The sequence below is a fragment of the Crocodylus porosus genome, unplaced genomic scaffold (genome assembly GCF_001723895.1).
Source record: "Crocodylus porosus isolate Cpor-Errol unplaced genomic scaffold, CroPor_comp1, whole genome shotgun sequence".
In the NCBI taxonomy this organism is placed as follows: Eukaryota; Metazoa; Chordata; order Crocodylia; family Crocodylidae; genus Crocodylus; species Crocodylus porosus.
This window is the reverse complement of record NW_017728940.1, coordinates 4,046,331-4,066,500: the sequence shown is the minus strand read 5'-3', so window position 1 is coordinate 4,066,500 and position 20,170 is coordinate 4,046,331. Positions and strand designations below refer to the sequence as shown.

The window sequence follows — 20,170 nt, the reverse complement described above, 5'->3', positions numbered from 1 at the left end:
GAACATGCTGATTTTCAAATCTTTAGGCCTCATCTTTGTAAGAATTAACTCAAAAATTGTACCAAGTAGCTAGCAGTTACAATATATGATTAAACAGAACAAGTTAGAATAAACACTGTCTAATTTAAGCCACTTGTCCAATAAACAAAAATTAAATAACTTGATTTGGTATGCCAGAATAAGATTCCTGCCTTTAAACTTAGAATTAATTATAGCAGTATTCTTGCTTTAACACCCCTCCTCCTCCCAAATATAAATACATAAATAAACCCAGTAAATTCTAATCTTTTGGTATGTTTGAGTTGTGTAAACATTTGCCTATGAGAAACCTTATAGAAGTCATCAAGCCTTTGCTATTTAAATTAGAAGGTATGGAAATGTCTATTATATAGGCTTTGTAGGGCTTTTAGTGACTTCTGACTAAAAGGTGACAAAGACCCTTTGTCAGTAAAGGTTATGTAGAGTCCACTTAAAACTGCTGTGATAGCCTGTGCTTGTGTCATGAAAAGTTAGAGTAGAATTAGTGGAGGCACAAATGTACTTGAATATTTTTAGCACATCCCTTAAAGGTGTTTCTCTTAAAGGTATGCAGACTCTTTCAGAATATTTGCTAAGACCAGTGAAACACCCACGCTGCATCTAACAGGTGATATCAGATCACATTAGTTGGTTTACTAAATATTTAAGGATGTTCCTGTATATGTTTGGATTGCAAACCTTTAATTTAGTTAGTTTAATACTATTTTGGAAGAAACGGAGCATCAAATCTGTTTCCAAATCTTTCAGGTGCTGGCTCACTTGTTTCTCCTGTAACTTCCGTTTTTGACATACTGTAAAACTGCACAATCTATAATACTGATTTATTATAATCAAGGATGTCAAACAAATTTCAAAAGGCACACTGTTTAGGAATTGGATTATTTCACAAATTGGAGCAAACCTCTTTTTGGAAGATCTGTTCTACTTTTCTTCTTCCTTCCTGACTCTTTTCTAGTGTCTCTGTGTAGTACTGAGCCAGTTATATCAGCATGTTGTGTTTAATTTATTTGAGTTCTCTAAAATCTGTAGAGAAATCGAGGCGTTTTTAATGCGGTTTGAAAAAGCAGACTTTATACTTTGTGCCAGAATTGAAAGGCAGTGGTTGTGATCACCACACTTAAGGGTCCTTTTGTACAATCACCTGAGCAACTTCCCCTACATAGCCTGTAGATCTATTCTGTTTTTATTTAGCTTTGGCTTACTTCACTTTTTCATTTTTATGAAAGCAAGGAGATCTAGGAAGTTTAGTCAGAGCAATTTCGGTGTTAAATCTGTGCTGATTTGGTTCCCCCTCTTCCTTCTCTTCAAATGCTGGGGAAAACAAAAGGAGATGTTGAGCATTTGGAACAAAGGGGAAGAATCAGTCAAGTGTATCTGAGAGCACACACAGATTGTTTATAGACATCTAGTTTGTACTACTAAGTGTGGCATTCGTAGCATGATGGAGCCTTATACTGAACCCAGCAGGAGTGAATAACACTAGTACATTTGGCATCTCATTGCTTTTAGTTACCCATCATGATTTTCTGGGTTATCTTCATCTCATCTAGATGACTCATGTAGTCTGGCAATATCAAATAATATATTTTTTTCCTTTTTCAGTGTCTGAAGAGCTGTAGATAAGTTGTGAAATGCCATAGTCTTCTGTACTCCCCCCCCACCCAAACAACCTATATTCAGCTGCATGCAGTCCCAAGTGATGCTGCTTCCTGAATTGTAACTTTTGCAAGGAGTAAGATTAACCTTATACCTACAAGAAAAAGCATATAGATAAGCAGTTGAGTCTTAACTGAAGACGAGGATGATTAATGGGAATGGAGAAACACTTAAAAGACCCTGACAATAATCTAGCTTCTGCATTAAATGGCAAATAATTGTAGCAGCATGAACATCCTGGGTCACACTGAACTCCTTAATGCTGGAGTAATGGATTGGTGAGAAATGTCTCCCATTTTCATCTGACTAGATGTTTTTTACTCTTTGCTCTCTGACCAGGACTTAATTGCTGTGGTCTTCTTTCATCGCTTCCAGGTTATAGTATTGAGGCTTGCCGTATTTGACACTGGAAGTGATGGTATGCTAGTGATGGCACCTATAGCCACAGATGTAAGGCTTTTAAGCAACAGTAGCTGTTCTCTCTCACTATTTCTGACCCATCAATGCAGCTGAAGAAGGCCCAAATAAGATTCTGCCATGTGAACAATCAAGAGTATTTCCAGCACTACAATTCTTGGTTGTAGAACTTCTTGCCAAAATTAAGATTATTTTATTATTATTTTATAAGTATATTTATATAAAATTGCAAGACTCGCCTTTTCATGAAACATTCTTTCTGTAATAACTTTCCGTTGCTCCCCTACACTAATGGCCCAGTATGAGATGGCTGCAACTACATCATTTTTTTTTTTATGCTATTTCTTTTCAGTTCATAGATACAGTGGTGATAGACACCTTGGATATAGGTTGGGACCTACCAAAATTGCAATTTTATGAAATCGGGCATTGCCCACAAAGATGGGCAGTGCCTATGAAACCTGCAGGAGAGGGTGAAAAAAAAAAGAGAACTTACTGAAAACAAAATGTGGGCCCCCCCAGAGAGAGCCAGCAGTTCTCAGGGTGGTTGTGGCAGCCTGCCAGAATGGGGAAGGGGGATAGGGGACTTCCTGCTTATAGGGCTGCCGACAGGATGGCTGCTGGCCTTGCTACTGAGTGGCTGCAAGGGCTGCCTGTCACGTGGCCCCACCCCTCTCCATCAGTTGGTATAGTGGGGCAGGGCCGCATGATGGGCAGCCCTCGCATCCAATCAATGGGAAGAGACAGGGCCACTGGGGCCCCTTGGTCATTCAGAGGCATTGGCTGGGGGAGGGGAGTCCACTGTGCTCTGCCCACAAAATAGTTGCTGGGTCCCTCAATCTACCTGCAAAATCAGCAGGGCAGTTGCCTCAAATTCGGTAGGTCCTTAGATATAAGAGACTTTCATTTAGTTGTGTAGCATGTTGTGTTCCTTTCTCTAAGGTGCTTTACATGCACCAAGTAATACCGCTGCTACAATTGTGTATCTTGCCCCTTAGAGCTTGCAATCTAAGGCAGTTTCTTACTCTGTAAAATTATGAACCTGCAGTTCAGTGCAAGTGACTTTTAAAAAGCAAAGATAACTATATAAGAGCAACACATCTATTTACAGTTATACTGAGTTCTCAGGCTGCTGTTACTGTCACAGCCAGTATTGCTATCTTCTTTTACAGCGTGTGCCTAATTTATTGTTAAATGTCTAAATCAGTTACTTACTGATTTGATTGAGTTTATAGTCCTGTCTCTATGGAAGCTAGGCTCTTATATCACTGTATCACATGTTTCTAAATTGCCTTTTTTAATATCTGGAAACAGTGTGTTTTGTGCTGTCACATTTTAGAGTTACAGTGAAGAAATTCTTTTTCCTCTTAACTTTTCCTACTGTCAGTATTAATGTACTTGAGTAACGTTTTCTATGACTCTGTTGGAATAGAGTGCAGTAAAACAATTTTGTTCCTCAACATGGGAATTTGTTTCTATGCAAGATTCAGGCCCATCTTAGCTTACATTTTAAAATGTAGATTTTCATAGATTTTCTTCTTCAGATTTCTAGTTTTCCTTTAAGAAACTGCCCCCCCCTCACACACACACCGTATGGAGCATTTACTGAATGATCCTTATGCTAGAAACCTGTTTCATAATTTTATGCTTTGCTAATTGCTGCGTCTGTTGTAAAGCTTTTATGTTTGAGCAGAACAGCTCTTAATAGCTTAAGAGACAGGATTTGTTAAACAGTCATCATCAAGCTGTTAAGCTCTGTCTTCTAAGGATTTTACTGCGGTTGAATAAAGATAGTATAATACTCCATGTGTAAGCAGGACAAGATAATTTGACATTTTCTTTCTCTGTCATCACTAGAAAACTTTGAACGTAGAGCTGCTGTTGTGCCTTCACAAAATGACATGCAAAATTAACAGTAGGGCAGAGTTAAGTGTAGTAAGGGAGAGTAGCATGGTGTTTAGCAGAATTTTATCACCTCTGGCTTGTGGTTCAGTTAAAGAATTTTAAAATACCCAAGCTCTTCAGGATACATTTTTAAATGTCAAATTTTCTGTGAGATTCCCCTTTACCTCTCTTGTTTAATCAGAGAATTATGGCAAAGCGTTTATGCATTTATACAGAAAACAAAATTCATACGCATGATGATTCACAGTGCATAATTGGAAGTTGTAAGGGTGTTTTACAAAATTGGAAAGAATTAAAATAACAATCGGAAGAGCTTTTATTGAAAACTGTTTTTTTCACATGTTAAAATATCAGATGCAACTGGAGGTTCACCGATGACTTGGTCCAATATTGGCTCAGCACCGATATAAAGAAAATTGATTGCATGAGAAATTAGCCTGACGTGGCTGATTAATTTGACTGATAAATGCCCGTGCTGCACGCACAGCACGCAGGCAAGGAGGAGCATAGCCCGGCAGCTTGGAGAACTAACTGCAGCTCATAAGTCTCTTGCGGAGGAAGGGGTGGGGGAGGGAGGAGGCGTGGGGGTGCAGATCAATGCCCCCTGTGGTGAGGGAGGGAGTGGGGCAGGCACTGCCTAGGTGGGGCGCAGGATGGATCTGCAGCTTGTCCCCAGGGGGCACAGGGCTGGGGGGCGGCTCCTATCATTGTGTGTACCCTGGGAGAGCATGGTGGGGGCATGCCCCTGCATCTGTGGAGGGGGAGGGGCTGCAGCTGTGAGCTGGGGCCAGGGTGGTGCTAGGTTCTTCCCAGCGGGAGGCTGTGCTGGGCTGCACTTGGGGCAGGCAGCAGTGACACTGGGAGAGGGGCTATGGGGCAGGGGGGGTTGCAGCAACTCCAAATTTCACCGTAGCCCTCCCTCCCAGCACCACCACTGTCCCGAGTGTATCCCCCCTGCCTAGCCTTCCTCCCACCACGTGCCAGGAAGAGTTTGGTGCAACCCCAGCCCACAGCTGCAGTGTCTGTCCCCCTCCCTCTGCCCCCCCCGGCAGATCTCGGAGGCACATATCCTCCCCCCCCAGCCCTTCCTGGGTGCATGCAGCAGCGTGAGCCGCCTCCTGGATGAGACAGCTTTGTCCCGCACCCTGGCTCACACTGGCTGGGCAGCTCCTGCCTCAGCCCCCATCCCACTCCCTCCCTCACTCACTATGGGGGGCATTGATCTGCCCCCCTCATGCCCCTTCCCTTCTACCACAACAGACTTACCAGCTGCTCACAGCTCTATCAGAAATCAGATTAGTATCAGACAGTATACATCCTTAAAATCAGCTGTTGATATTGGCCCCAAAATTGCTATTGGTGCACCCCTAGATGCAGCATTAAGACACTAATTTTTAATTGTCAATGTTTAAATTCCACCTGGAAGAAACATTGAATTCTGAAAATTTAATAATGAAAAAATGCTGATACTGCTTATTTTCCTGCTGTTGATTTCATCTGCTAAGGTATTTGTATAATAGTGAAGCCTAAATTTCATTTCTTTCAGAGGATAAGAAAATTTTTAGGACTATGGCTGTTTAAAGCAATTTGGATCTTGAAGTTTTAAAAGTAATTGCATTGAAAAATTATATAAAAACATAACAGCTGTCTGGCAGACAACTCTCACCTCCATTGAGACGTGCAGTTACTCTGCTGACTCGTCTTGCAATATTTCAAATAGATTCCTTTAAAAAAAATGGAAATAATGACCTTTTACTGGTCCAGATATCATGCATCATGTTACTTTGGGTGTGAGAGGGAGAAATCTTCTTAATTCAGTATTCATGAAAGGAGGTCATTTTCCTTGTGAACAAATCATGTAACGTTGAAAAAAAATTATTCCTTGTTCCTGCAACCCCACTACGTGCCTTATCTCACTTCCTTTTCCCTTACAGGGGTATGACTTATACAGAACACTTCAGCCTCATCCACATTTTCAGCTACCATCCTGGAAAATAAGCAAAGGTTCATTTTTATGTAATGGTTTTTGGCAGGTCCATTTCACTTTCCACCCCGGTCTGAAAGTGGATGGGATAATAGACTTATACATTAATTTTTCTTTTATGGGAAATTCCCATGAGTTGGATTGCTGGCGAGAGTGAGACCAGAGCTAAATTCACCAGTAATATAATTTTAGGCGCTAACCTTGGGTGCTGATTCAGCTGGTCTCCAGAGCGGCAGCTCTTGGGGGAGTGTGCACTATAGCCCATGGGGGGGGGAACTTGTCCTGACGTCTCGGCAGTATGACTGCTCGTTGCGCAGGCTGGAGGAGCGGGGGGAAGGCAGCTAGGAGCTGGAGCCAGAGCCCTATATACTGGGGCAGAGCCCCCCAGCTGAAGCTCCCCCTGGGGCCCTAGCCAGCATGCATGGCTTTTGGTAGGGCTGTTCCTGGTGTGGCTGCAGCTACGGCTGACTGGGTGCTGCTCTGCATCCCTTGCCTCCAGTGGTAGATCCTCCTCCTGGTGCTGCCCCTGTTGTGCTGCTCAAGGTGGGCGGGGGGGAAGCTTCAGCCTGGTCGCTCTCACTGACGGTGGAAGGAGCAGAGCAGCACCCGAAACAGTCCTGCTGGAAGCTGTGCTTGCTGGTTGGGTCCTGGGCCAGCAGGTGCCTTGCGGGCAGAAGCACGGTGCAGGCAGCCCCAGGGGGAGCAGCAGGGGCTTGGTCCCATGCAGAGTGCTCTGGGGGCAGCTGTGAGTCTGATCCAGTCAGGCGAGATCTGCCCATGGGTCGTATTGTGCCCACCCATGCTTTAGAAGAACAGTTTTCTACCCCGCTTGCTAACTTTAGCTTTCACAGATTGTCTTAGGAATTGAATCGGAGAAGAGCTGTCCAACTCACGGTCCATGGGCGGCATACAGCTTACAAAGGATTTATTTGCAGCCTGGGGTCCTGCCTGGGTATCTATCCCATCACTGCTCTGGCTGCTGATGCTACAACCAGGATATTCTGGGCTTCCTTACTCTCTCCCAGCTTCCTGCCTCTGCTCTTATTCATGGTGATTTGTGTGGGACAGAGGGGCAGAGAGAAGTTAGGGGGGAAGAGGGGATGTTGCTGGCGTATCATGGGCCCCAGCTGCTCTGAAGTTGGATGTAAGGGCAGAAGTATGAAAGGACAGAAGGGGAAAACCCTTACATAACACTTAACTGCTCCAGGAGTTGAGGGTGCAGACAAAGTAAACTGTTTTTCAGATCTAAATGCTTCAGTTCTGTTGTATCTAAAGAAAGAAGGTGAGCAATGGAGGTGGTGACTAACACCACTAGTGTTAGTATTCTCACTGGGGAATCATTAAATTTTTGGAGCAGTGGTGGGGAATGACTTGCTCCTAAAAATAAGGTTGAAAATGAATTGCAGTACCTTGAGAAAATTAAATAGGTGAACAAGACACAAAAATAGCAGGCAAGGTCACTAGCTGAGGTGGTGGAGTCTTCGTATATTGGAATAATGGAGGATGCAATTAAAGTTTGGTACTTTTATGATTGGAAATTTCAGACTTGGTATGGAAAGGTCAGTGTGAGAGAATACTTGGCCATCTTTCTCTGCTTCTGCCGAGAGGAGCCCTTAGGTTCTGATTTTGTAATGTATAACCACAAAGCATGAGGACTAATGAGTGCCATGGGTTTCTTACTAGCTTGTGTGTAACTATTTCACTTGCGTGAGAGAGTTTAACTCGTTTTTTAAAGAGTAGGATAGATCATTGATTTTTAATACCCAGTAATGATAGAAGTAGATAGTGGGTCTATATGGTTATGTTATTGTTTTTTCTCTACTGCAACCTGCATATTCTTCTTTTCTTGGAAAGTCATACTTCTCATTTTGTAAAAATTGAATCCCTTTGATTGCCTGATGAGGTTGAAGGGGAAGGTGGACAAGGGGAAGGGAGTTTATCTAAGCGATTCAAAAAAAGAGGAAATTGCAATTTTGTTGAGATGGTTCTGCTTCCTACACTTGCTCATATTTACGTCTTTTTGTGATGAATGGCATAATACCTAACCTGAATATTTCCATCCTGAGTCCTGTGTAGTAAACTAATCCTCCTGAAGGCAAATGCTGCCCCTCTCTTAAGTCCCCAAGGCATAGTAGGCCTCTCTGAGATCTAGAGCCCAGCGTATTTCTGGCATTACCACTAATCGGAGAACGTCGTCCCCTGATTAGACCTTCCGTATTTTGGAGCTTGCCTCTCCTTATGTATTAGTTTATGCCCATGATTGGCTAGGACCACGTATGAGGTGGAGCATGTGTTCATTGGTTAAGTAGGGTCGTGTGTGTTCTGCTATTTCTGAATTTTCCTGGTTTTAAAGCAGGCAGCTGGAGGTTTGTGGCTATAACAACGGTAGTCTTGTTTGTTAATCACACCATTTCAGCTTGTCTGTCCTTTATTTGTGCAGGCACTCTGGTAAAGCATTCAGATGTTTTTGGGCCAATTCCCTTTCATTGTTTTTTCTTACCATAAGAAAAGATTATGTAATTCCTATAATTGATCTTAGTCATTCACCACCTCCTTTCATCAGACAGTTTATAATCTGACTGCCATGGTGCCAACACAGTACCGTTAGATATCCAGCAACAACATTGCCAGTTATATAACTGTATGTAATTCACCTTTTATCTCTCATAATTTTATGATTCGGGGAATGCTTCTTTTCATGGGCTAGGGTAGTATTTGCTATCACTTTCCTTTCCTTGCAGTACCTGTTTTGTGCTCATTTGTTTAACCTAGGTGTGTCAAACTAGTTTGTCAGCTGCTCTCCCCAGCCAGATCCAGAGTGAGAGTCCCCTCTTGGGCTGGATCTGGACCCATCTCCAGTGGCCAGAAGCCATTGCTTACCCTGCACCCACCTCACCCCACCAAGTGCCCCTTCCAGTGTGGCTTTGTACTGGAGATCTTGGCAGCAGCTCTGCCCAGCTTACTGAATTCCTGCCTCCTTTAGGTGAAACTGCCCTAGGTGCTGTTGGTTTGACGTCTCTAGTTTAACCTACTATTCTTGATACCCAAATACATGAATTTAGGGCTGTGTCCTGTTGCAGAGATGTTGTTTTATATGTTTCTGAATGGAATGGGACTTCCTCAAGTTAAAAAAAATAAGCACTGACTAGGACTTTCGTAACTGCTTCTTACCCCCCTGGCCAGAATATACAGTTCTCTTCTTTTATAAATCATTAATGCTTGCTTTTTTTCAGTCTAGTAATCTGAAAGTTCATCTACAGCTGGACCTTACAGACTCAGCTGTTTAGCATGTTTAATGTGTAGGGCACTATGACTAGTCCCAAGATGTTTCATATTATAGGAATCTGAACTAAATCACTGGGATCACTTCAGTTCCTTTCATTCTATCCAGAATTCAGCAGCTAAACTTACCTTCCTATGGGTGTGCTATTGTTTCTCTCTCTCTTCCTTGCACTGAGGTTGAGGATTTAATTTAGAGATTGTTACTGTTACCATCTAAGGATTTGAAATTCATTTAACCATCTGTAGGTGCCACAAGTCAGGGGTTGTTTTGTTTTTTATTTGGAATTGATATTTTCAGGAATATCTGCTATATAGGGTGGACAGTTAAATCTCTCCTTTTTTGCCATCACTCAACCTCACTGGAATTCATTTAAGCTGAGGCTGGTTTTGTGTCTTGCTTCCACTAAATAAAAAGGAAAAAAATAAATACTTTTCAGACATGAAGCTGTGTAGATTCAGTGGCCCAAAACTGTTCACTCTTATTAATGTGTATGAATATGTTGCAAAGCTTTGAGTGCTCTCAACTCCTGTGGAAGGCAATGGGAGTTAAAAGCCCTGAGCACCTCTGACTGTTGTGCACCTTACAAGATTAAGAAAAACTGTTGTATTTGCATGTCATAAATGTAGATTCTGTATGAATCAGTGTTTTCTTTCATAGATAGCTGCTAATTCTGAGGTTTTTCTGAATCATTATGACACATTTTGACCAGAACATGTTTTTTAAACTAATCTATCTGTTACAGGTGGCTCTCCATGGATAGAAGCTTGTGATTGCCTCTGTTGTGTGTTTGCATTGACAAATAAAGAACCCTTCTTTTGGTTATGAGTTGCTTTGTGCTTCCACAGGGTGTCACAGTTGCTTCATGGCTCTCACGCTAGGAGCATATAAATATTCAGGTTGTTTTTTTTGTGCTAGAAAGAAAGTGTGTATAACTTATACTGCCATTTTTATGCTGGTTTTAAACAGGCTTGTTTTTTATTTGCAGCAGCTGTTGCCTGGTAAGAAGTTTTGGGAATCTGATGATTCCAGCAAGGATGGACCAAAAGGGATATTTCTGGGAGATCAGTGGAGAGACAGTGCTTGGGGAACATCAGGTAGTACACTTATTCATCTAACTTACTTGGAGTTGAATGTACACTTCTGTAATAAACTTTTGCAGCAGATTGGCTGATTCTAAATTTCATAGCTTCCAGACGATCAAAAACCTAGCCTTTTCTGTGCAAAACAGCCATCCATGCCTGTTCTTCATGAACTACTAAGATGGAGGTAAAAAAAGCTGAAGAACTTGCAGAAGTATGAATAGAAGTAAAGTAAAGCAGACCCTGAAAGAGCTCAATTTAAAATCCATGTTACATTTTGTAGCATTGAAAGTGTATTGAAATTATTGCTGGTCATGTTATTTTGAATTATAGGCAGTGCATGATAGTCTTAAAAGCAGCCTCGAGTAATTACAATACCTTACAGCAGAATGATTAAAATACCTTACATCAGGAGAGTTAAATGCATGGTTTATGGGCTGGATCCAGATTGTAGAAATGACCTATCTGGCTTGGGGGCCTCTTGGGGTCCAAAAGACCCACCATCAGATCCTGTCTGTGGGGTTGGAAATTCTGTGGCAGGGTGAGCAGGGTCAGTATTAATCCTGTAGCTGTCACAGCCCCGGTGTTTGGTGTTTGGGAGGTTAACACCCCACCATCATCCCACTGCAGAATGTCTGGGTTGAGATCCCCTTTTGGTCATGGTGCGGTAAATGGTAACGCAGCTAACCTTGTACATGCTGGTTGCCCTGACACCAAATATCCAGTCGAGATCTCTGTTGGGGATTTCCCCCCACCCCAAGCTGGCTGACCAAGGTAAATAATCGGCATGTATGGGTTAATGCTGGCTCTCTTCCCCCACTGTTGGAGGTGGGTTGTCTGACACATGAGAAGTCCCATGGTATGAATGTGGACTGCCAGCCCAAGTGAGTTTGACACCTGTGCCGTAGCTTGCTAAATATGTATTTGCTGTAATAAATCATATATCTGGCATACTGTTGTAACATGGTTGGGGCAGTAGCAATTTTTAGGGCTGCCTAAGATTTATTATAAACTTTCTATTTTAGTTTGCTTATAGCTTTTAACAAACTTAGGCAAACTATTTTGACAAATCAGTGTGACTGAAATTTTCCATGCCTGTTCCCTGCCTCTGGTTGAATTATTTTCTTAAATTTGGAGAAAGACGTAAAGGAACAAGATTAGGGAAGAGATGGTTTGTGAACAGTTTTTTAAAAAAAAAGTAGAATTTTTATTTATTTATTTTTTTTTAAAGTGTTGTAGTGATTTGGGGTATACGTAATGGAGCTGATCTTTGTCAGGAGTGTGGTCCTGGGAATGGTCTTTTTTTTTCAGCCTGCAAGTAAAAGGTGTTCAGATTATTTCACTATGTCATTAACTTCAAACAGCATTTGCACGCACTCAGTAGAATGTCCTACCCTTTTTCTCTCTATTTGCTGTATTGTACTTGTGTACTAACCATGCCTCCAGGCCAGGGGCGAGCAATCATTTTGGGCTGAGAGCTGCTTACTGAGTTTCGGCAAGCCATCGAGGGCTACATGACAGGCAGTCAAGGGCAGATTAATATTAATTTTCTAAATATTTTTAGGGGCCCCATGGGCCAGATGGAATATTCTGGCGGGCCACATGTGGCCCGCGGGCCTCATTTTGCCCACCCCTGCTCCAGGCCCTACTGAGTCTCATGAATTTTCCTGATTGCACAGAGCTCAAACTGCAAAAGGGGCACCATCAGAAGTGCTCTGAAGCCAACTATTTACCCACTGAAACACTCTTTGGTTTAGGGAGTAAGCATGCTGAGGCAAGAGCCTGAGAGTTGTAAGCAGTTTTGAAATTGCCTAAGTCATTTTGGTTGCACTTCTAAAAATAAGACCTGAAATCTGTTGACTGTCAGTTTATCTTAAGTGACTTGGGAGCTTAAACACTCCCAACACTTTTTCTCTAGTTTTGCCTCTTTCTTTACTTACTGTTAATACCCCTGTGCACACAATCATATCTAGAGGTAGAGAGGTATTGTTGATGCTTGTGCCTACTAGAGATGACATAGCTGATGACTTGGAGACACTGCAGCCTTCTGGGAGAGAATTAATCAGTTCAAAAAACAAACACAAGCTCACAAGAACACCCTTAGGATTTTAGATGGATAGGTACTGTATTTTAATTCCTAGGTGCCTAGAGACAAAGTGAAGCTTAATTCTTGCAGTGCTTGACTTTTTTGCAGCCTTCATAGTCTTACTGTTTGTTTGATGCGGATATATCAAAACGTGCTTTGAAAAGGGTATTTCTAAAACTAACCATTTCAGCTTTTTTCAGTGATATGGGGTGCCAGCAACTGAGCACCACTAATAACTTTTGAAGTCAGTGGAAGTTGAAGGTCCTGATCAGAGTTTAGTGCTTACCTATCTTCAGTGACATTTTCTGTAAGGGCCGTATGAGATGCAGATTAGCTTAGTTGAATTTTCCTCACTACATTAGAAATGAAATGTCAATCTTGTGACAGAAAGCTGTCATATTAAGTAAATTAGATCATATTTTAACAAGGTTTAACTGGAACGTTTAAATTAACAGGGAGAACTTTAAGGATTCAACTTAACCCATACAACTGCCTATAATTTTCTGGTGTTTGCTAACAAGAAAGTCTTTTTCTGTTATACCTATAATACACCATCAGGGTCAAAATGGCAGCATTTTATTTGCTTAAAGTATACTTCCTACGTTTCAGACGCTTAAAAAAAAAAACCCCTACCATCTTTTTCTAATAGCTTGCTTAATTTAGTAATTGCATATCATCAGATTTTAAACCCATACATGTGTTTTGTTGCAGATCATTCTGTTTCCCAGCCAATCATGGTTCAGAGAAGACCTGGTCAAGGCTTTCATAGTGAGGTCAACTCAGTGCTGTCGCCACGGTCAGAAAGTGGAGGGCTTGGAGTTAGCATGGTAGAATACGTGTTGAGCTCATCTCCTGGGGATTCTTGTCTGAGAAAAGGAGGATTCGTAAGTATCTGATTCTGAAATTTGGATTTTCTGAGATCTTTTTTCTGTCATGCCTGTGCCTCTGCTGTTATCTACTATTTTTTTCCCCCATTCCTTCCTAAAGACAGATATTCCACATGTTGTGGAATGCAGCTGGAGCAAGGTGGCCAGGATCTTCTGATCTTGCTACAACCTTGCTATTTTGGGACGTTACATCTGTGGCTGTAATTGTCTTAACGTGTTGTTGTCAGCTTCTTTTTCTCGGCTAGCAAAAGTAATGCCAAAAGCAAAACTGACATGGTTGGATTTATTTCAAGGACAGTACAAGTTAACTTGCTTTATGCAGGTTCTGTGTGAATTTGCTCTTTTGCGATGACCCTTTTTATACCAAAAATTTGTTATATGTGAGGTAAATTCACTCCCGTGCAGTCGGTGTGGTGGGAGCGCATAGTCAGCTGCTTTGTACAGTGTATTGTGGGAATAGCGTGCATCAAAATATAGTCTCCTATGTAGGTCTGTGCTTCTAGCTTGTTGTCTGCAACATGCGTTTCTGTAGTTGCCATCCCCATTATGATAGTGCCCTGTGCTTGTGTGTATTGTTTCCTGTTGGTGTGAGTACCAAAATTGTCTTGTAAAAGTGGTAGAAATGGTTCTGGGGGGTCAGTATACTCGAGGTCTTGGAACGTATGCCTGTCTGTTACATAGTAAAGTGGGTTCCCTTGATGCAAATTCAGGTTATGCAGTGTTTTCCAGGAGTGTATGTACAGCGTAAAGTGAGGGGAACGGATATAGTATCTCTCTCCTTTCTTAATTACCCAAGGCATGTAATGGGCAGAACACTGGTCACAGAAGCAGAATAACCACTGCTTAACGTGATATTTAACACCTTTGTTCTTGTATCAAGATAGGATTGGTTATGCCTTTCTATCTTGTTACAATGGGAAGAAGTCATGCCTCTGAACCTGCTAAGAAGTAAGATCACTAAATCTATCAGATGCCTACCAGTTGGACTTGATTATAGGAGGGGTCTGGGTATGGTGATGATGTGGAGGCACTAAAATCTCATATCCGGGAATGTACTTCTTGAGGTAACTGTCCTGAGGTTGCCATCAGACATACCCCCTGCATCCTGCTGCAGGCACTTCCATCTTCTTTAATTGTCCCCTGCCTAGTAGGTACCTGGTAAATTTGTTCAGCTCTAGTTACAATTAAGAAAGAAATGAGGCTTAGTTTCTGACCAGTTTTTAAAAAAAATAGTGAGTACACAAGCCATTAGCCCATCCAACATTGCTGAAAAGTCTTGAATTGCATTTTGTGGTAAAATCTCAGTATTTTAAAACATACCCATACAATTCCAAATCCGTAATGTGCAGGTGCTAAATTTGTATTCCATTTTTAAAGGAAACTTGCCCAGGTATGTTTTATATGACATGCACTGTATCTATTGTTGTAATATTTAAAATGTGAAATGGGTTGAAAGTAAAAGGCTCAGTCATGAAGCTAGTAGTATGATATGTAACTGTTACTTGGATGAGTAAAAGTTACAAGGTTAGGCTCAAAGTCTGCTTGTATAACTAGTGTTTCCTAGTTGACTGCCTGATACTAATGAGCAAAAATATTTTTTTTATCGGAAGGTGGTTTCAGAAATGTTTTGTGGTTTTTAATGAGGCATTTTGTATTTAAAAGTAACAAAGTTCATCCACTAATTACATTTATGATGAGGAAGAATAGAAACTGATTTAATTCTATGGTGTTCTGGCATTTTTGCTGTCATGCATAATATACTTTCCCTCATTTGAAATAGAAGGCAGCAAATGATCAGTGCTTTCTTTAATGTCATCTGGCTATTTAGACTTAATTTCTTGCCTTTTATAACTAAATTAGAGGAACACCCACAATGTTAAGTTTAGTCAATGTAAGAGTGAAAAGCGGTTCAGACAGCAGTATACCCACGTATATCCCTGTCCTTGTTTTTAAAATTGTAATGTGCGGTTCCAGCTCTGCCCTTGTCTTCACACACGTGACTCTATTGCTAGTTTTGCAAATATTTAAGCATGAAAATGTTACACCAAAGTCATTTTTGAAAATGGGCTGTAAGTATTTTTGAAGATGTTGCCCATTATTTCTACTAGGCACTCACCTTGAAAGTTTGCCTTGCCTCACTAAGCATAGGAAACAGGTTATGCACAATTTTGTCCAGCTTCTTTTTAAAAAATAGGAAAATGCTAATTTTGTTATCTTTTACAGTCATGGTAATCTTTACTGTTACCTGTTGCTGCAAGTAAAATGCTGTTTTAATGTGATGTATCATATTTAATGTAACATGATTAAGCTTGCTGCTAAATATCTCTGAAGAAAACTAAATGAGCATATTAAAATGAATGGGTATGTTTTGTCCAGGGGCCAAGGGATGCAGAAAATGATGAAAATGATAAAGGTGATAAGAAAAATAAGGGTACATTTGATGGAGATAAATTAGGCGATCTAAAGGAGGAAGGAGATGTGATGGATAAGGCCAATGGTTTGCCTGTACAAAATGGGATTGATCCAGATGTTAAAGATTTCAGGTATGTACACGATCTCTTATGAATTAGATTAATGCATTACTTTTACCTTTGGAAATCCTGCAAAACAAGTCTTGTAATAAGTGCCAGAAAAGACTCTGTTTGCTCAGGTCTATTTATTTTTGTTGACAGCACATCAATAGGTACAAACAGGGAATCCTCATAGATGCAGGAGATGGAGAATGACTTCAGTTCTTGTCCATTCATTGATCTGTGCAGGGCAAATTCTGTGCTGGGGGGGGTGTTAATAAATGCAAACAAATACACCCTCATATTTACCTAATTTCTGTGCAACAGGGAAATAGTGGTACAGGTTTCAGGGGAGGTGGGGGTGTAGTGGGGGATGGGTGGTAGTGGGGAGGTGGTGGGGACAGCAAGCGACTTGCCCCATTACCTAACCCTCCCCCTCTCTGCTGACCCTTGTTCCTGCAGGCTTTGTCTGTGCTCCATGGCTTGGGACAGCCTGCTAGGGCCAGAGCAAAGAGATAGGGGAGGGCCATGACAGAGGCTGCAGATGGGGAGCAGGGAAGTGGGAGACTGCAGGAGGGCAGAAGCAGTGTTGGGGGAGAGTGGGGTGCAGACCAGGGGCCTGAGGCTGCAGGGTGGAAAAGCAGGGGTTGCAGGCAACAACCGTGGTTTTCCACAGGGTAGGGGCCAGAACTGGAGCTGGAGTAGCTGCCTAACCCCTCCTTTGCCACCAGTATTCAATTCCAAGAGGAGGGACTCTTTTGTTAAATGGGGGGAAGATGGGACCTTGTCTTGTAATCAAGTAAATTGGGTGGTTGTATGTAATAATATATATTTTGTTTTAATTATATACCACGTTGGTTTAAAATTGATTGTGTCACTTCAACTATTTCCCATAAAAAACTGTTCTTAGATGTTTATAGTCTGTAGTCTGAATTTTTAAAGTTTTTTTTCTCTCTTGGTTTGGTGAAAACTTCCTGGATCTTGGCCATCAACTTGTACGGCGAATGCAGCAGCAGCAAGCACACATGCATATCCTACGACATCCTATGCACTTGGTGTCATTTCAAAGTCTAAGAAAACTCCTTTAAAAAATTCGAAGCTCTGAGACATATACCAGTTTATCATCTGTTTTAACTTATGAATATATAACATTGGCTGTGCAGTTATGATGAACTACTTCACCTTTTAGTCCAAAGCTGCGTGAAGCAATTAAAATAGCATGACAGGATCTATAAACAGATTTTAAGGGGTGCAATTGTAGAGCAACAGCATTAAATACTGGAATAATTGCTTAGTGGCTCTGGGAATATACACCTTTTAAAAAAGTCTAACGGTAGTAATTTTCTAGTGCTTTTTTTCATGACTGGTTTCTCCTAACCTAAAAATCCATCATAACATGTAAATTGACTTTTTACCCTCTGGAGGAACTGACTTTAAGGTGATGATGATAAAATAACCCCCATTTTATGTTACATGTTCAGGGCAGTAGGCATATCTTAGAGGTTTTGGGTAGTCATGTTAGGGTTTTCCCTCTTGGGTTCCTTATGACTGACCAACATTTAAGATTTAAGCATTTAGAAATTGAGCTAAATATTAAAGATGGGATTTTTAAAACAGGAGTGGAACCACATACGTATTTCACAAAACAACTGTCTTTTAAAAAAATATGCTGGGGAAACCCTTCAAAGCATAGTGCTATGCTTCCATTAACTTGTTTCTGCTAAAAGGCATTACCAAGAGTCTGTGCTATTTTGATTCCTCTGGAGAACTGTTCCTGCTGTTTATTCACATTACAGGGTGGGGGGAAAATCTTTGAGTATTCACCTGTTAAATTCTGGCTCTTAGAGAAGTGTGGCATCTGAAGGGAGCTACACTGTCCAAAATGTTTCCAGTCAATTTTAGTTCCTGCCCCTTTCCTTGCTAATCAGTTAATTGTCACAGATGGTCTCCACATCCCAGTAGCTTAGCATTCAGCTCTCAGATGAAGCTAGGGTAATTAAGTCTAAGAAGTTATATAGGCCCTATATCTCCATTTCCCTAAGAAGATGTTGGATTGTTTTTCTCCAATGTGCATTCTGCATCTCTTTTAAATACTTATTTTTTGTACTCCATGGACTCAAAAACAGCCCACCACCTTTGGAGGGGTGGTGGGCAAGAAGAATTGCAGCTCTGGGGACAGCTGTGTTCTTTGAGGTTCATCATCCTCTGTGGGCAAAGCAAACTTGCTGCTGCCCCTTTTCCCTTCCCTCCCCTTGGGGAGGTGGGGGGAGACGGGGGCCTAGAGTACAGCACTGTGGGATGCTGGGAGGGAGTGAGAGACCCCCTGTACATATAACTATACACATTACACCTGGCATTACAAAACATAGCACTAGAGAAAAAGTCTGCTTGGATCAAGGCCATGGTTGTAGCCTTGCACCACTCCCGTGGTGCTAGACAGGGTGCATGTTTGTTCATCTGCTTTTGGTAGCTTTACAAGGGCATGTACAGTGCTACAGATAGCAATACTATATGATTTTTCACCTGCAAACAAGACAGCATTATTACAATGACTTTTTAACTTTTCGGACTGGAAAATATAATTTTAAGAAATAGATGGTTTCACTAGTAAGCTATTTCCATCTATCCTTAGATAAGATAATCATGCCACCCTATTGGTTTAATTGTTCTTTGAAGAAAATCTCATAGAAGAAATACTCTAGTAGAATACGTGGAATGTGCTTAATTTAACAGTGGAAATAACTACTGAATTGTTTTGGCCAGCTGTACCTTAGTCATACTTGCATCTTTCTTTCTGTGTAGCCGTACACCTGGTAACTGTCCGAGTTCTGCTAACGAAGTGGATCTTCTGGGTCCAAATCAGAATGGATCGGAGGGCTTAGCCCAGCTGACGAGTACTAATGGTGCCAAGCCTGTGGAAGATTTCTCCAACATGGAGTCACAGAGTGTTCCTCTGGATCCAATGGAACATGTTGGCATGGAGCCTCTTCAGTTTGATTACTCTGGCACTCAAGTACCAGTGGACTCAGCAGCAGCAACTGTGGGGCTCTTTGATTACAATTCTCAACAACAGGTAAAGTATTCACGCACAAACTCCTCCTTTTCCCTTCTCCAGAGCTTCCAGTAGACAAATCAGCTGACTCCTTGTTTCTGATTTGTCCCAGAGGCAGCATGTAATCTTTGTTACCTGTGTGGAGGGGCTACTCATTCACCGAACACTGTTCAGTAACAAGAGACCTTATATACAAGTACTGTGCTAAACTGATGAAAGCCTTCCTGGTATATAGCAGACTGGAAAACAGTATTAAGGACATTTAAAGTCAGTCATTAAATAGGTAAAAAGGTACTGCTGTTGAATTATTGTAGCTTCAGACAGCTGACATGTGAAGCTACTTTTAACTAGCAGATCAACAAAGATAAAGTAATGGATTCAAAAGTAATACTGTTATGCTTAGAAATTGCAGTGGTGTATTGCCATCTCTGCAGTACCAAATCATAATGGAGTTAATGGAGAAGGGTGTGTCTGAAGTGTCTTGCTTTAGCTTGGCTGTGACTTTAAGATAAAATGAGGTCGGAATCCACTGAAAATTCCTGGGTACTCTGCCTGCTTCAAGTGCCCCCTCCAAAACTCGTAGCTTACAAGATTGTACTCAACCAGCCTTCCCTTCAGGCAGCCTAAGACAGTCCATCATGGACAGAATACAGGTTTCCTTGATTTTTGTTTGTTTGTTTGTTTGTTTGTTTTTAAATGTGGGTTTTGTATATGCAAATTCACTGTTATGTGATGAACATTTGTAGACCCATAATTCATTATACGCGAGGTAAATTCACTTTTACGTGATCGGCATAGCACCACCCCTCCACCCCCCTGGGCCCAACCAGGTAAGTCTGCTGTGGGGAGGGGAAAGGACCATGGCACTGTGCTTCGTCTGTCCCCCTGCCCTGGGCCCCACTTGTCCCTGCTCACCCCAGCTCCTGGGCTGTGCTGTGCCCTGGTGCAGGCAGCTAGTGTCTGCTGCTCCTGGAGCTGCTGCAGCAGGGGCTGGGGTGAGGGGGAATAAGAGGAGCCCGGGGTGGCACGGGATGCTGTGTAGCTTGTCTGCACTCACCCTAGTCCCTGCTGCAGTGGGAACAGCTGGTGCCAGCTGCAGAGGGAGCAGTCAGTGGAAGGTGGGGTGCCTCTTGCTGCTCCGCACCAACCGGAAGGACTGTGGGCTAGGGGGGTGTGCTGGGCTCTTCTCGGGGGGCGCATGCCCCCAGATCTGCATGTGGGGCAATAGGCTGCTGCTGCTGCTACATGCTGGGGCTGGTGGCGGCACTGGGC

General features: G+C 42.0%; 1 protein-coding gene across 6 annotated transcripts in view; it reads left to right on the top strand.

Moving 5' to 3' along the window:
* PUM1 (pumilio RNA binding family member 1) overlaps nucleotides 1-20,170 on the top strand; it is a 131,641-nt gene that overhangs the window by 48,488 nt on the left and 62,983 nt on the right. For 5 of the 6 annotated variants that reach the window (XM_019548024.1, XM_019548023.1, XM_019548022.1 and 2 more), the window contains exons 4-7: nucleotides 10,270-10,378; nucleotides 13,161-13,333; nucleotides 15,713-15,879; nucleotides 18,649-18,919. In XM_019548024.1, coding sequence (XP_019403569.1) covers nucleotides 10,270-10,378; nucleotides 13,161-13,333; nucleotides 15,713-15,879; nucleotides 18,649-18,919 — 720 coding nt within the window. The remainder of the gene's footprint in view (nucleotides 1-10,269; nucleotides 10,379-13,160; nucleotides 13,334-15,712; nucleotides 15,880-18,648; nucleotides 18,920-20,170) is intronic. The other variant, XM_019548019.1, reaches the window with a different exon arrangement.